Source organism: Megalobrama amblycephala, linkage group LG9 (genome assembly GCF_018812025.1).
Source record: "Megalobrama amblycephala isolate DHTTF-2021 linkage group LG9, ASM1881202v1, whole genome shotgun sequence".
Lineage (NCBI taxonomy): Eukaryota > Metazoa > Chordata > Actinopteri > Cypriniformes > Xenocyprididae > Megalobrama > Megalobrama amblycephala.
Window position 1 is genome coordinate 19,822,916 of NC_063052.1, and position 16,313 is coordinate 19,839,228.

Here is a 16,313-nt window from a genome sequence, read left to right on the forward strand (position 1 = left end):
TCTTTGGCGTGAGTGAGCAGGAGTAAGTATTCTGATTAATTATTTTGTATAGTATTTTAAAATGTAACGCCAGTACGCCATATTAAGTTAATGCATACTATTGCCTGCGAGCTTCTCCTCCTGCCTGTATGGTAATTTCTCTACTGTGCGACAGAGAGTCGAGTGGTTATGACGCAATCGTTAGCCTATTTTTACAAAAACTGTATCTACGGGGCCATAATGTAACATAGAAGGTAATGGAGCCCTTTATACATTGTCGTGTATCTTTAGAAATAAATAATGGACAAATGGAGTGTTTAAACGCCTCAGATGTAAAGTTATTCACTGTCAAAGTGACGCCAAAATGAATGGGAGTCAATGGGGATGCTAACGCAAGTGAAGTTCTGCTACAAGATGGCGGCACCCGGCCGACTTCAACTTCCGGTCGACTTCCTTGGGCACTGGCTGTGACGCCAAACCCTCTCATGGAAGAAGAACGCTGTCATGTTTACAACTGTGAGCGCTTACTAAGATCAACTAAACGCTGGATTTTCAAAAGTATATGACGTTCGCGGCTCCATTGTTGCAGTAAACTTGCACAACGTTCTTAAATGAGTCATTTATTAGATGCACGCCGGTCTGTTATAGTAGGGACATCGGCTTTACATTTCACGCCCCTAAACATGACACGGAACAAAACGAACTGTGATTAGATGTCAGTCAAACGTCCTCTTGGGCGGTCCTTGACCAATGAAAGCTTTACATGTCAGTCAAACGTCCTCTTGGGCGGTCCTTGACCATTGAAAGCTGCAATAGAGTCCAGACCTTCTGCCGTCAGTCTGATGGTCTGGCTATGCGAGACTAGCATTTTTACCCTTGTAGCAGCGAATGTTTTTTAACCTAATTAAATGTGTGTCATGTTTTGATTAATATATATAAAAAGTCTGCACACCCCTGTTAAATAGATGTTTTTTTCTGAAGTAAAAAAAAAAAAAAAAAAATGAAACTGAACTTTTGCACATTTAATGTAACCAATATGACACATTTCAGAGAAATAAATAAATAAATAAAAACTTTGAAATAGTATAAGTGTGCACACCCCTGAACATAGTACATAATACATAAAGTGCCCTTTGATATTATTACAGCACTTAGTCTGTTTGAACTGTACAATTGAGCTTGATGATTAGTTAATACCCAGTTATAAAGGTGTAAGCGCAGTTTATTAAGATTTTTTTTTTTTTTTCTCTGAAATGTGTCACATGTGGCATTTATGCTGCAGTTACAATAAGTTACAAGATATTATCCTATAGATAATGATGTGATTACGAGCAGGTTGAGTTAAAGGACCTATTAGCCTGCCTATCTAGAGTTTCATGCCAGAACTTTGTATTTACTGAATAATCCGTCAATGCACACACACACACACACACACACACACACAAAATCATGTGACTTGCCTCAACAGTAGATGTGATTTGTGGTTTGATCGTTATGAAATTTCTGAGCTAAAGACTGTCATCATAATGATTTGGTATAGCCAGTTCATTGATATCAGGTCTGTAACATGATTATCTATAAAGGGATGTCTTAGAGAGGCAGAGTCTCTCAGAAGTAAAGACAGGCAGAGGCTCTCCAATCTGTTAAAGAGAACGTAAAAAGATTGTAGAAAACCATGTTCCTCAATGTCAAATTGCAAAGGCTTTGCAAATCTCATCATCTACAGTGCATAACATCATCAACAAACTCTGATTGGTTGCGTTACATGTCAGTCAAACGTCCTCTTGGGCGGTCTTTGCAAATCTCATCATCTACAGTGCATAACATCATCAAAAGATTCAGAGAAACTGGAGAAATCTCTGTGGGTAAGGGACAAGGCCGAAGACCTTTATTGGATGCCCGTGGTCTTCGGGCCGTCAGACGACACTGCATCACTCATCGGCATGATTGTGTCAATGACATTACTAAATGGGCCCAGGAATACTTCCAGAAACCACTGTCGGTAAACACAATCCGCCGTGCCATCTGCAGATGCGAACTAAAGCTCTATCATGCAAAAAGGAAGCCATTTGTGAACATGGTCCAGAAGCGTTGTTGTGTCCTGTGGGCCAAGGCTCATTTAAAATGACTGTTTCAAAGTGGAAAAGTGTTATGTGGTCAGACGAGTCCAAATTTGACATTCTTGCTGGAAATCACAGACGCTGTGTCCTCCAGGCTAAAGAGAAGGGAGACCTTCCAGCGTGTTATCAGTGTTCAGTTCAAAAGCCAGCATCTCTGATGGTATGGGGGTGCATAAGTGCATACGGTATGGGCAGCTTGCATGTTTTGGATGGCACTATGAATGCTGAAAGGTATATAAAGTTTTCCAGACAACGTCTATTTCAGGGAAGGCCTTGTGTATTTCAGCAGGACAATGCAAAACCACATACTTCAGCTATTACAACAGCATGGCTTCTTTGTAGAAGAGTCTGAGTGCTGAATTGGCCTGCCTTCACCTATAGAGAACATTTGGCGCATCATTAAACGAAAAATATGTCAAAGATGACCACAAATTCTTCAGCAGCTGGAAACCTATATCAGTCAAGAATGGGACCAAATTCCAACACCAAAACTCCAGAAACTCATTACCTCGATGCCCAGACGTCTTCAAACTGTTTTGAAAAGAAGAGGAGAAGCTACACCATGGTAAACATGCCCCCGTCCCAACTATTTTGAGACCTGTAGCAGGCATCAAATTTGAAATGAGCTCATTTTGTGCATAAAATTGTAACATTTTCAGTTTAAACATTTATTATGTTATCCATGTTCTATTGTGAATAAAATATTGGCTCGTGTGATTTGGAAGTCTTTTAGTTTTCATTTTATTCAAATTTTTAAAAAAATTCCCAACGTTCCCTTTTCCAGAATTCGGGTTGTAATATATAATACAGCATTTAATAAAATGTAGAAATTAGATCAGTCAAAAGGTGTTATAATGACTGTCACAATTTTAAAAGTCCAAAGATCAAGAAGAGTCAAAAGGTTCCAATATGAAAGTATTTAATAATAAAACAGAAAATCCACAAGGTGTAACAGAGGGTATGTAGCAAACAATAACTGACAATGAACAGAGGAACCAAAGGAGCTTAAGTAGTGGTACAAACAAGGTTAATAAGGAGACACAAGCTGAACGAAGAGAACTAATCATATCAGTAACCATGACTCATGAGAGGCAGGAAACTAGACAAAGGAAACACGTGACTAAAAATAAAACTAAAAGTCCATGAAAATGAAACTAACTAAACAGAACCATGGCATTATGCCCCATCCCGGAAGGTGCAACCTCATGCTGTAACTGAAGAGAAGAGGGAGGGATAGAGGGGGGTTTGGAAGCGGACGAGGAGATGGCGCAGGGATGGTACAAGGAGTGGGTGAAGGGCTGGAAAATAGGGGAGGCAGACTGGCAGATGATGACGACCATGGAGGAGCAGGAGGAGGTAGGTACCATGGAGGATATTCAAGCATACAACTGAGACGTAGCTGGAGGACTGGCTGAGCTTTGTGGTGAAGGTGAGAGAGGAAATCTGGATGGGAAATGTTAAATCCATATAGATCAATGACACAGTTTTCAGGCTGGACAGAACCAGCGGTGAAGGAGACTCAGACGATGATGAAATTGATGATTCAGGGTAGGGTTGGATGGGAAGCTTTACCTCAGAATACAAGTCTATTAGCCAGTCCTCCGGGTCCAGTTCCACCAGGATTCCCTCTGTCACGTGGTTGCCAGCTCACACCCCAGGTCAGACTTACTTTGAGGCGTTGGCTCCAGGTCGATGGTTGGTGCTGTTGTAACACACTCTATCCTTGCGGCGGGCGGAAGCTCTCCGTCTGTGGGGGGCTCGGGCGAATTCTCCACGGTCAAGGGTGGTGGTGGGCTGGGCTCTAGGTCTGGCTGTTGTCTGGATCGGGGGTAGATGCTCTCTAGACCCCGGATGATAGAAAATCCATCATGATGGGAAAAACAATCCAACCCTCTCCGCATGAAGTTGCCTCCTTGTCATTTCTGACTTATAACAAAAAACGGAAAAAAATGACCCTCTAGGTAGTTTTTGAAGCACCTTATTACAACCTATATTTACATTTTAAAGTCATGCGCCCTCTAGCTGGCATAATGACAGTGTCATGTTACATTTGTCATCATGAAATGACATATGACTGTCGTTACCAATCAAAATGCGTGGTCGTTTAAATGCAATGTGTGGACATTTTTCACCATTTGTCCTATTTCCATATAGCAAAACTCATTTTTTTATTAACGACTACACCAACCCCACCCCTAAACCTACCCTTAGTGATTTATTGTGCATATACACTTTATGAGTACATGCATTCCCTGGGATCGAACCCACAATTGCATGATCACATGATTGCATATTGTTATATATTGCAATGCTCTGCCAATTGAGCTACGCAAAACCCGAAATATGATGCAGATAAATGGGAACAAGGCATTAAAATGAAAGTGTCCTGTTGTCGATAGAGGTGCAACTTTAGCAAACGCTCCTATGGGTCGTATTTCATGAATTAAAATGAAAGTGTCCTGTTGTCCATAGGGGCGCCACTTTAGTAAACGCTCCTATGGGTCGTATTTCAGAGAAGTGACAAACGACCTATATAGGCATATTGGTTGGAGAACATGTTGGACAAGGTGTAAAGCTAACAAAAACCCAGAACTAAGTTTTTACTTGTCGACCCCAAAAAACGAGCATTTAGGGACACAAAAGTGGATACAGGCAATTAAGAGAGAGCGCAATGTGTCATATTACTCTGAGACTACGCCCACTGGAGGGGAACACATACGCGACAGGAAAAGCTAAAACAATAAATAAATATAATATATAAAATGGACATTTGGATATTTTGACTTACCAGTGACAAAATGTTTACTGCACACGTAGGCATACCGAGTGTCAGGCTCCCACAATTTAGCCATTCTTCCTGCTGATGCTTCACATCCTATTGCCTGTATTAAATTTTGTCTCCTTATAGGCTGGCTTTTACAGTTTGGTAGCTTATAAAAACTTAGTTCTGGGTTTTTTTTAGCTTGTTTGCTGTACACCCTGTCACAGCAGCTTTTAGGCATTGTTCTGTCTGTTGTTAGAAGCAAGAAACTGCATTATTGTGTAGAATACACATATTGCTGCATTATTGCGTAGAACACACATAAAAAAATATGAGCTGAATGTTAATTTAGATTTGTTCATAAAAAATAATATAAACATTTTATTTGTTAAAGTAAAACAACATCTTCATGATCAGATATTTTTATTTTTAAAATACAACATTGAATTATTGAACAGTTACACATTTTTGAACAATTACATATTCCTATTTTCTTATTAACTAGTAAAACTACACATTTTGAACAATTATAGTTTTAAGCAGTGTATTGGTAGTTAGTGTGCTACACTCTGGGGTTTGTAAAAATAGGGCACAATTTACTGTGTTAATATAAAGGAATTAAACCGTATTGATTTTCCACAGGTGTTTTGCCTGTTTTAAATTGCGCGTTGCATTTTGTGTTTTAGGGTTACATTGTAACAGATAATGTCCTGGCAGAAAATTAACAGTAGCTTTTCTGTTTTTCTACAATTTGTTTCTTAAAGTATACCTAACTGAAAAGCAATTATAGGTACAAGCTAATATCATGCTGTATCATAAATAAAAAAAATATATTTGAACAATTGCAACTATCAATATAATTCACTTATGATGTGTGTGCTGTAGCATCTTTCTTCAGCTCTCTCCAGGATGATCTGCTGCTTGTCTGGCTTAGCTATTCAATGGTTTCCTATTTTGTGTAATTTAGATGAAAATATGTGCCTTTTTATTGTTTGTCACTTAAAAGTTGTCAAATCATTTTTAAAAATAACTAAATTTGTTGCTAGGTGCTTTTTGAAAGAAAAAAGTCTGTAAAGTTGCTAAATTTCATGCAATACAAAGTCAAAAGAAAGGATTGGATTGCCACGTGTGGGCGTGGCCTAAATGCGCTTTGTCTCTATAAGTTACGCCTAGTGTGTAAACGTCACAGTGCGTAATTAATATTCATAATGATTTCGCAACTCGGGCCTCTACTCTGCATTTACGAAACGCGCTTCCGGTTTGCCGTAGCCATTCCGCTACTCTGAGGTCGGGTAGCACGTGTAGTAGATGAACACTGTGCGTGAGTGTGTTGTGAACACGTTTATTATCGCTTTACAACAACGGCTTTTGTGTTGTATAGATCGTTGTATATTTGTCGCTTTAGGCTAGGCCTATTTTACACAAAGTATCCCAACAACGCATCTTCAAATCATTTGGTAAGTTGTTTGTTTCTTAGCTTTATTGTTGACAGCGAAGTATGCGATTCATACCATTCAGTAATAATGACAACACAGCACAGTATAAAAACTAAATAATACAATGAAGCGAACTTGTTCTTTATTCAAAGATAATATTTGAGGTTGTATCCTTTATAAATGCGTAACAAACTCGTGTTCCCATTGTTAGCACATGGTACACGTCGCGTATGAATTATGATATCTGAATCTAAATTGCTTACCAGTAATACATTTGAGGTCCTAGAAGCGGAATTCCCATACATAATTTACCATTGTTTTCGAAATTAGTACCACATTTAGCCTACTGCTGTTTTTTTTTTTTTTTTTTAAGCCGGTAGCTTGGTATGATAACTTACTCTGTCATCAAATAATAAATTAACAAAACTACAAGAAAGAAATATTCAGAAAGCTTCTTACAGTGATTAAACTTGTCATTTAATTGTTATGATTCATTAGCAGTGAAGTTGTAGTAAGTATGGCATTTTGGCGGAAACTTATGGTTGCCATGGTGCCATAATATGATTAACATTTTTGTCAGGAATAGGATCCAAATCTTCCTCATGTCCACATCATCATGTTAATGACCAGCTGTAAATGTGTGTTGCAATGGTTCATTTACTGAAACCTTGAGAAATAGATTTATTTGTGTATCTGAAATGTTCTTATGTTCCATAAGATGTTTGATGATTAATGAAAGTGGAGTTTGATGATTAATGAAACTGTTCTTTCAGGTATTAATAGAGAACAAAGAATCCCATAGATCATTGTTTTGATATCTAGTCAAAGGGTTTCACAGGTCTGTTTGTTGCTTCAGAGAATTGATATTGTTGGTCTCATCACTGTGAAGTGCTTGCTAATGAGATGGAGTTTGACCATGCAAGATTACGCTTAGAAATTGATCTTCATTAAATGATGGTGACTTTTTTCTAAACAAGAAACAATAAAATCAATATTCCCTTTTTTTCCTCTTTATTGTCAGATTAATCATATCCTATGGTTTCTTTTCATTTATCCAGCATATGATTGCCAGTATGAAGTATATTCTGGTGACGGGTGGTGTGATCTCAGGCATTGGGAAAGGCATTATAGCCAGCAGTGTCGGCACGATTCTCAAGTCCTGCGGCCTGCATGTCACAGCCATCAAGATCGACCCGTACATCAACATAGATGCAGGAACCTTCTCACCATATGAGCACGGTAACCTCACACAACTCATAGAAGCTCCTTCCACTTCTGAGACTGTTTTACAATTAAATGTTACAGTATATATCAGTTGATTTCCAAATCTTGAATATTAATGATTAAAACTTGCCATATAAGAAACAATCTGTTTGCTAAATTCAAGCATCGCTATTATTATTGAACAAACCCTGAAACCCTAATTGTAACTATGCATACTATGTTAGTTCTATGCATTTTAAATGAACAAGGTTTTGTGATTGTCAGCCTCTGCTTTTCCACAAGAGACTTTCAGCTAATAAAAGAAAAATACTGCAATTATTTATATGCACAATAATCATATAACTCCTTGGTCTATATATAAATATGATGTTTTGTTTTTTTGTAGGTGAGGTGTTTGTTTTGGATGATGGGGGAGAGGTCGATTTGGATCTGGGAAACTATGAACGTTTTCTGGACATCAGGCTTACCAAAGACAACAACCTGACCACAGGAAAAATCTACCAGTCTGTCATCAACAAAGAGCGCAGAGGAGATTACTTGGGCAAAACCGTACAGGGTGAGAAGGGAGTCTTATATTAAAGGTGCCCTAGAATCAAAAATTGAATTTACCTTGGCATAGTTGAATAACAAGAGTTCAGTACAGTACAGTGAGTTTCAAACTCCATTGTTTCCTCCTTCTTGTGTAAATCTCATTTGTTTAAAAGACCTCAGAAAAACAGGCGAATCTCAACATAACACCAACTCTTACGTAACAGTCGGGATCATTAATATGTACGCCCCCAATATTTGCATATGCCAGCTCATGTTCAAGGCATTACACAAGGGCAGCCAGTATTAACGTCTGGATCTGTGCACAGCTGAATCATCAGACTAGGTAAGCAAGCAAGAACAATAGCGAAAAATGGCAGATGGAGCGATAATAACTGACATGATCCATGATATCATGATATTTTTAGTGATATTTGTAAAATGTCTTTATAAATGTTTCGTTAGCATGTTGTTAATGTACTGTTAAATGTGGTTAAAGTTACCATCGTTTCTTACTGTATTCACGGAGACAAGAGAGCCGTCGCTATTTTCATTTTTAAACACTTGCAGTCTGTATAATTCATAAACACAACTTCATTCTTTATAAATCTCTCCAACAGTGTGTAATGTTAGCTTTAGCCCTGAAGCACTATCAAACTCATTCAGAATCAAATGTAAACATCCAAATAAATACTATACTCACATGATCCGACGCATGCATGCAGTATGCATGACGAACGTCTTGTAAAGATCCATTTGAGGGTTATATTAGCTGTGTGAACTTTGTAAATGCACTGTATTATAGTCGAGAGCTCGGGGGGCAGGGAGCGCACGATTTAAAGGGGCCGCAGCCTGAATCGGTGCATAGTTAATGATGCCCCAAAATAGGCAGTTAAAAAAATTAATCTATGGGGTATTTTGAGCTGAAACTTCACAGACACATTCAGGGGACACCTTAGTTTATATGACTATATAGACTTAACTGGTTCTAGGGCACCTTTAATTCTTGTTGTCTTGTGGCTGTACTTCTAAAATGGCCTGTTTCAGTTTTTATTTCAAGTGCAACTGTGACAAACCACTGTGTCGTCTAAATGGGCTTTAAACATACTGTGTATATACTGTGTGCTTTAAGCATACTGTGTATCCATGTTCTCCATATGTTTAATTGTATAATCATTTGTTCCAGTGGTGCCACACATAACTGATGCTATTCAGGAGTGGGTGATGCGTCAAGCTAAAGTTCCTGTAGATGATGATGATGTTGAGCCCCAGGTTTGCGTCATTGAGGTGAGTAAACATAAAGTAAATAGTTGGCCCGGTTTCACAGACAGGGATTAGATTAAGCCAGGATTAGACCTTAGTTCAATTAAGACATTTAAGTAGATTTTTATAAACGTACCCTAAAAAAAACATTCCTGATGTGTGTTTTAAGACAAAACAATAGCACTGACTTATTTTAAGATATGTCAGTGCAAGTTGCTTTTAGTTAAAACCGCTCAAACATGCATTTTAGTCCAGAACTAGCTTAAGCTTTGTCTGTGAAATCGGGGGTTTAAGTTTAACAGGTTTCTGATGTCTGAAGTTTTGTCTATCTTTTTGAAGTTGGGCGGTACGGTCGGAGACATAGAGAGCATGCCTTTCATTGAGGCCTTCAGACAGTTCCAGTTTAAAGTGAAGAGAGAGAATTTCTGTAATATTCATGTCAGTCTGGTACCACAGGTGAGGAGTTGTGCGCATTCACTTCGACACACAGAACAGAGCATTATAGACCATATCACAATACATGTACGCATGCCCTGGTAATGTGAGTGACATAGTGTCTGATTGTGATGCCCAGCCCAGCGCTACAGGAGAGCAGAAGACCAAACCCACTCAGAACAGTGTGAGAGAGCTCAGAGGACTTGGACTGTCACCTGACCTGGTGAGTCAAGTTTCATAGAGTTTGTGTATGTTCAGAATTGTCACTAGCTTGAATGTTTTTAAGTCTACAATGAATGAACTCTAGATGAATTCTGAGAGTTTTGAGTGTTCTTTTATTCTTGCTGTTGCAGATAATGTGCCGATGCTCCACTCCACTTGAAAACTCTGTTAAAGAGAAGATATCCATGTTCTGTCATGTTGAACCTGAACAGGTTAGACCGGATCCTGCAGAATTGAAAACCACAAATGAGCTACTTTTACCAACATAGCTGTTGATTTAATGCCATAATGGTGAAAAATTGGTTAAAAATGGTTAATGGTTAAAAAACATAATTATCAAGAACATGTTGAAAAATGTGTAAAACGCTGCTTTCTGCTGAAACTGATTTAAAATGTCACAAGGACAGTGAGTCTCATTCACTAATAATTGCATGGATTATTCAAATTTATAGGTACTGGAGAACTGCTCAAGAAATTTTTTTGCCTAATTAACAACATGTGCATTTGCACATGAATTGGTTCTTAACCTGTTCTAATATTAATGAATTTGGAGTATTATAAATGAGCAACCATGTGCTCGAGGTTAGTAATTTGGATAAAACGCATCCAAACCATTTCCATATAATGGCTTTACGCGCAATCTTTTCTTTCTTCACTCTCAGAAAACATATGATGCTCTCTCAAAACACGCTCTCTCACCTGAAAAAAAAAAAAGTATGTCTTTGAGTATGTGATTTGTGTATGTATGGTTTAAGTTGTTCCTGTGTTTTTTTTGTAATTTAGTATGAAAGTTTTAGTATGAAAGTTATTGATGAATTATGATTGTTTTGCATACAGTTAGTGAATGAAACCCAGTGATCTCAGTTGGTCTTCTCTGTAGGTGATCTGCGTACATGATGTATCGTCCATCTACAGAGTGCCCCTGCTCTTAGAAAACCAGGGTGTTGTGGGTTACTTTTCACACAGACTTGATCTGCCCATTGAAACCAGACCCAGGAAGATGCTTGCAAAGTGGAAAGAGATGTCGGACAGGTTAGAATACATTTTAAAGTGATATTGAGCTATAATGGATCATGTAGGCCAAGATCATCCATTCCTTTTGGGATCTATTTCATATCATTATGAAGGCAAAAAAGACCAAGAAAGGCATTTTTTTAAAATGTTTTCTGCATTGTGTTTGTATGGTAGATCAGACAGGCTGTTGGAGCATTGCTCCATTGCTCTGGTGGGGAAGTACACCAAGTTCTCAGACTCGTATGCCTCTGTAATCAAAGCCCTGGAGCACTCCGCTCTCGCCATCAGCCACAAACTAGAGGTTAAGGTGGGTAAAACATAGCCTAATGCAATTGGTTCTACAGCTGGGTAACTCTGTCTAATTTGACCTTTTACAGAATAGTTCATCTGAGTATACAATTGTATCAATAAATCTTTATCTCCTCTTCTTGTTTGTTTCTCTAGTATGTTGACTCTGCAGATTTGGAGCCCAGTACATTACAGGAAGAGCCAGTGAAGTACCATGAGGCCTGGCAGAAACTCTGCAGTGCGGAGTCAGTAATGCTTCCAAATACAATGACTCCATTTACATGGCTGATTTTACACATTTAAACATAATTTATATCTATTCTGCTTAGTAAGAAGATGTTAACACATTAATTGGTGTTCTTTTTATTGAGGAGAATTCAGAAACGGTTAAAGAACTTTATTTTGCCAGTTATCCTGATGTAGTTTTACTAATTTTATTGCTGCTGTCTCTCATGCCATCAGTGGTATTTTAGTACCTGGAGGTTTTGGAGTACGAGGGACAGAGGGCAAGATTCAAGCCATCAATTGGGCCAGGAGACAGAAGAAGCCTTTCTTGGGTAGGACCTTTTTAAAATGAATTTAAACTCCAATGTCCTGCAGCGGCTGTGAATGTAACACAACTGTACTATGCATCTTTCAGGTGTGTGTTTGGGGATGCAGCTAGCTGTGTGTGAATTTGCTAGGAACATGTTGGATTGGAAAGGCAAGTTCTTCCTTCACAAAAGAATGTTGTACTCATGACTCAATTCACAAAGCCATGCTGAATAATGTGTGATTCTTCTGTTTTACCTAGATGCTAACTCCACAGAATTTGACCCAGAAACAAAACATCCTGTGGTGAGTTGAAATGTAGCTTTCTGGTTCATTTTGGATCAGAAACAAAAGAGCAGATAGAACTATAATGTTTTTAATCGGTCATCTCACAGGTGATTGACATGCCAGAGCACAATCCAGGGCAAATGGGCGGAACTATGCGGTTGGGGAAAAGGCGAACTATTTTCAAAACCAAAAACAGCATACTTAGTAAGTGCATTTTACTAACTGTAATACCATATTTATGAAATGTAATGCATGATTTAATGTTTTAATGCATGAAATCGCTGATTTTTATTTTTTTTTCTCTCACAGGAAAACTTTACGGAGATGTAGATTATGTTGAGGAAAGACACAGGCATCGCTTTGAGGTACAAAATCTCTTCTTAAAAGCTATTTAAATGGTCTTAGATGTACAGTGTTTATAGTGTACATAAGATTGTGGGAGTATTCATGCTAAATCTGTCATGACTTGATTTTTTCGCTTTAATATGATTTTTTTTTTTTTTTAAGTCCTCTTCAAATATGTTAGATATGGTAAGTTGATTTATTTCTGTAAATCAGTTCAAAATGTCAGTTTCCGTAAAACATTTGATGGGTTTGCATCATTTACATTTTGCTTGCTATATAACAGCCTTTTCTCCATCAGTAGCTGTTTATAATCAGATTGATGGCTCAATCAGACTGAACAGGCTGAACACCTAAAAAAGAAAAAAAGCATGTAAACATTTAAATCTGTCTATTTTCTCAATCAGATTGAAAATACCTGCTGCAGTGCCGTGATGCGTATGTTAACATACATTTAAACGTGCATATGTTTATTTACATATATCATGTCTTACAGACTGAGGCCCGTTTCAGAAAGGAGGTTATGTGAAAACTGAGTATGTCAACCCTGAAATGAGGGGAAACTCTAGGTTTTCCGTTTCAGAATGGGAGGCATGTCAAAACTGAGAAAGCAGGATAAGTCAAGCCTGTTACTGAAAGAGAGGTAACTTGTACTCAGAGTCAGTTACCATGGTAACTTACTCTGTGAACCTAACCTGGGGTGCATTTCCCAAAAGCATCGTTAGCCAACTATGGTTACAAGTTCCATTGAATTCTATTGGAAACAACTGAACTTGCAATGATGGTTGGCTTTGGGAAATTCTCCCCTGGTCGGAAGGCATCAGAAAGGCATTTATTTTCAATAAAAGTGAAAAAAATGTTCTAAAAGTGGAAGTAAAGTGCCTAAAGAGTGTTTAATAATAATAATAATAATAATAATAATAATAATAAAAGGATTTATAATTTTAATAAATATAATCATTTACACTGTTGTTGCATCCTGTTAATGTACAACAACTGAGGTGCAAATACTATGTATCTGCCAATATAAAGTATAAATAGCATCTAATTACTATTTACGCTTATTGCAAAGAACTGCTACTTTTTACATGTAAATAGAATATATCGCTGTGTAAATAGCATCTGTCACTAAGAAAATATGCTATTTCCACTTGGTGTAAATAGCCGCTGCCTTAGTTTTCTAACCCCATTGGCAGATTAGCAAAATAAGAAAAATACACTTTAATTTATTTATTTTGCCCATGAGATACCATGAAAATTAATATTAGTTCAATAACTTACCGTTCTTCCAGTTTTCACCTATTATAACATATTACAGTAGTCAACATTTGAAGTGGATCAAAACCTTTCATCAAAGTTCTCCTAAAACTTATTCTTAAGACAACTTAGTTCTTAGGACAACTTTTAACTTTTTTGATCCACTAAAAATGTTGACAACTGTATAACAGTGATTAAAAATTAAACTTGTATTGACTCAGATGTATGCAGACATCTTTTTGACGGATGCTGTTGCCATAGTGAACATTAATCCATTGATCATGGCTTTTCATAGTCGTGGTGCATGCACTGTCTACTCTGAGGTTTTGGTTTCAGAACAGCTAAATTGAGTTGACTTACTCTGAGATGGGAAACTCAGAGTTGATTGAACCTCCTTACTGAAATGGGCCCATGGTCAGTAAATGAGATTGAATGTTTACTAAATATTTACTAAAAAAGCTCTTCTGACACATCAGCTTTCTTTTTATATATTTCAAGGCAAAAACAGCAATTATACTTAAGGTAGCTCCGGTGACATTATCGTGGCAGCTTTCTCTGGTTCTGAAGGTGGTTAACCTTGTGTATGCACTGAAATTTTGTTCAGAAATCTTGTAATGCACATGTAAGCATATGTGAATGCAATGTTTAGGGTTTGTATGAACAGAACTTTCAGAATCTGAAATCGGATATATATTATATATATTATATATATATATTATATAACAAATATTTGTATTATCCTAGTAGCATGCTTGAATCCAGCATTATTCCTTCTGAGCAGGTGAACCCAGAGCTGAAGCAGCATTTTGAGGACAAGGGCTTCCATTTTGTGGGTGAGGATGTGGAGGGAGAGAGAATGGAGATCATAGAGCTGGATGGTACGTGAGAGAACACAAGACAAACTAAAATATGACAAGATGATTTGAAAAGGACACTACTTTGAAAGCATATTTGCCAGTCATTTATGTTGTTGTGAGAATAGTGTAATCACTTATGGTGTGTTCACACTCGGCAGGTTTAGTTAGATTAAAACAAACTGATGTGTTTGCTCTGTTAGTGCGGTTCATTTGAATAAGCGCAAACACTACCATCCGATCAAGCAGACAAAGAGGTGGGTCTCGGTCCACGTCCAAATGAACTCTGGTCCGGTTCGACTGAAATATGAACCCAATACTTACGAAAGACATCTAAACAAAACAAGGACATGACGTGACGTCACAAGATGTGACCCCTAAACAGAAAGCACACCTGGTTTTTCTCGTAATAGGAGCGAAGTTACCCATTACAGTCTGGTACAGGTGTTGGAAACCATCTTCTTGTCGCAGATCTTCCCTGGCACTATTTTGACTCCTTTACCATCATGTGAACGAACGCACACACAAGTGCATCTAGCCCAGCCCGCAGCATTGTTTTGGATGTTCAGTAAGTTGTCACAAAATGTTTTTTTTGTGGTTTGGTGTTAAAAATGGCAGTGTGAATGTTAAGCAAACCAGGACTAAATGTATCATTTTCCTTTTTGATCAAGACTAAAACAACCAATAGAACCAAAATACAAGTGTACCTGTCATGACCAGTAATTTTCTTCACAAAGATACCAAAAAACAGTGGTACCACCACTAAAAGGAAACACTAGCAATTTACTACTGAAATGAGAACAAACATGTGACTCAAATTTCTGCAGTAATTGAAAGCATGCCTGAGACTGCCCATAGACCTGAAATAATTTTAGTTAGCTTTTTTTAGCTATGGAATTCTTCAGGGTTTTTTTTTGTTTGTTTCAGATCACCCATATTTTGTTGGTGTCCAGTATCACCCAGAATTCACATCCAGACCCATAAAACCATCTCCACCATACTTCGGCCTGCTGTTGGCTGCTGCAGGAAGGCTTCCAGGTTATATCCAGAAAGGTTGTCGACTGTCGCCACGGTATGATGTTCCCTAAGCAGCAATTTTTCCTGCCCAAATGTCATCCCAAGAGCTGTCAATAAAAACTGGGTGCTGTCTCTGGAAAAGAGACATCATATACAAAACATCTTGAAGCTGAAAATCATTTTAACAGCTGTTGGAACCTAAGCAGTGGCCATTTGACAAGCTTTGCATGATACCAAATGAAAGTTGTTTTTTTATTCACAGAGACACATACAGTGACCGAAGTGGCAGCAGTTCTCCAGACTCAGAGATTGCAGATTTTAAACTGTGTTCAATTGCTCAGGAATAAATCGGTTAATGGTATGTTGTGAGATCTTATCTGTAAACAATTATTCCCAGACAAGCTTTAATTTTAAAGCCACCCATTCTTTACCTGAAAGCAATGGGGATAATTGTTCTGTTTCAGCAGTCAATGGAATTGTGACATGATCAGCTGCTTTTTTTTTTTAAACTGTCATTTAATCTTGTTTGTACATGTGATCATACCAATTAAAGTTAAATAAAGTTTTATTCTAGGTAATTAACGGACTAACTTCATTGTTCTGTGGCTGTGAAGAATTTAAAAGGTGCTGTAGAACATCTTTTGAAAAGATGTAATAATTCTAAGGTGTCCCCTGAATGTGTCAAGTTTCAGCTCAAAATACCCCATAGATTAATTTGAACTGCCTATTTTGGGGCATTGTTAACTATGCACCG

General features: G+C 37.8%; 1 protein-coding gene across 6 annotated transcripts; it reads left to right on the top strand.

Annotated features, from left to right (window-relative positions):
* Nucleotides 1-3,290: 3,290 nt before the first annotated feature.
* Nucleotides 3,291-16,137, top strand: ctps1a (CTP synthase 1a). 6 transcript variants are annotated; one of them, XM_048202023.1, is made up of 19 exons: nt 3,300-3,455; nt 7,355-7,535; nt 7,906-8,076; nt 9,235-9,335; nt 9,651-9,767; nt 9,886-9,969; nt 10,100-10,180; nt 10,849-11,000; nt 11,157-11,289; nt 11,427-11,515; nt 11,733-11,827; nt 11,911-11,973; nt 12,064-12,107; nt 12,197-12,293; nt 12,399-12,454; nt 12,597-12,620; nt 14,470-14,566; nt 15,470-15,614; nt 15,822-16,137. In XM_048202023.1, the coding sequence occupies exons 1-19, from the start codon at nt 3,363-3,365 to the stop codon at nt 15,904-15,906; spliced, it is 1,908 nt and encodes a 635-aa protein (XP_048057980.1). In that variant the 5' UTR covers nt 3,300-3,362; the 3' UTR covers nt 15,907-16,137. The 6 variants fall into 6 exon arrangements, with proteins under 6 accessions (XP_048057984.1, XP_048057980.1, XP_048057985.1 ...); XM_048202026.1 differs by lacking the exon at nt 3,300-3,455 and adding an exon at nt 6,076-6,317; XM_048202025.1 differs by lacking the exon at nt 3,300-3,455 and adding an exon at nt 7,153-7,253.
* The last annotated feature ends 176 nt before the right edge of the window (nt 16,138-16,313 follow it).

Coding starts and splice junctions, on each gene's coding strand:
- ctps1a (XM_048202023.1), top strand. CDS start 3,363: ATGGCGCAGGGATGGTACAAGGAGTGGGTGAAGGGCTGGAAAATAGGG. Junction 11,828..11,910: donor ACAGAAGAAGCCTTTCTTGG/GTAGGACCTTTT, acceptor TGCATCTTTCAG/GTGTGTGTTTGGGGATGCAG. Junction 12,621..14,469: donor CTTCAAATATGTTAGATATG/GTAAGTTGATTT, acceptor CCTTCTGAGCAG/GTGAACCCAGAGCTGAAGCA.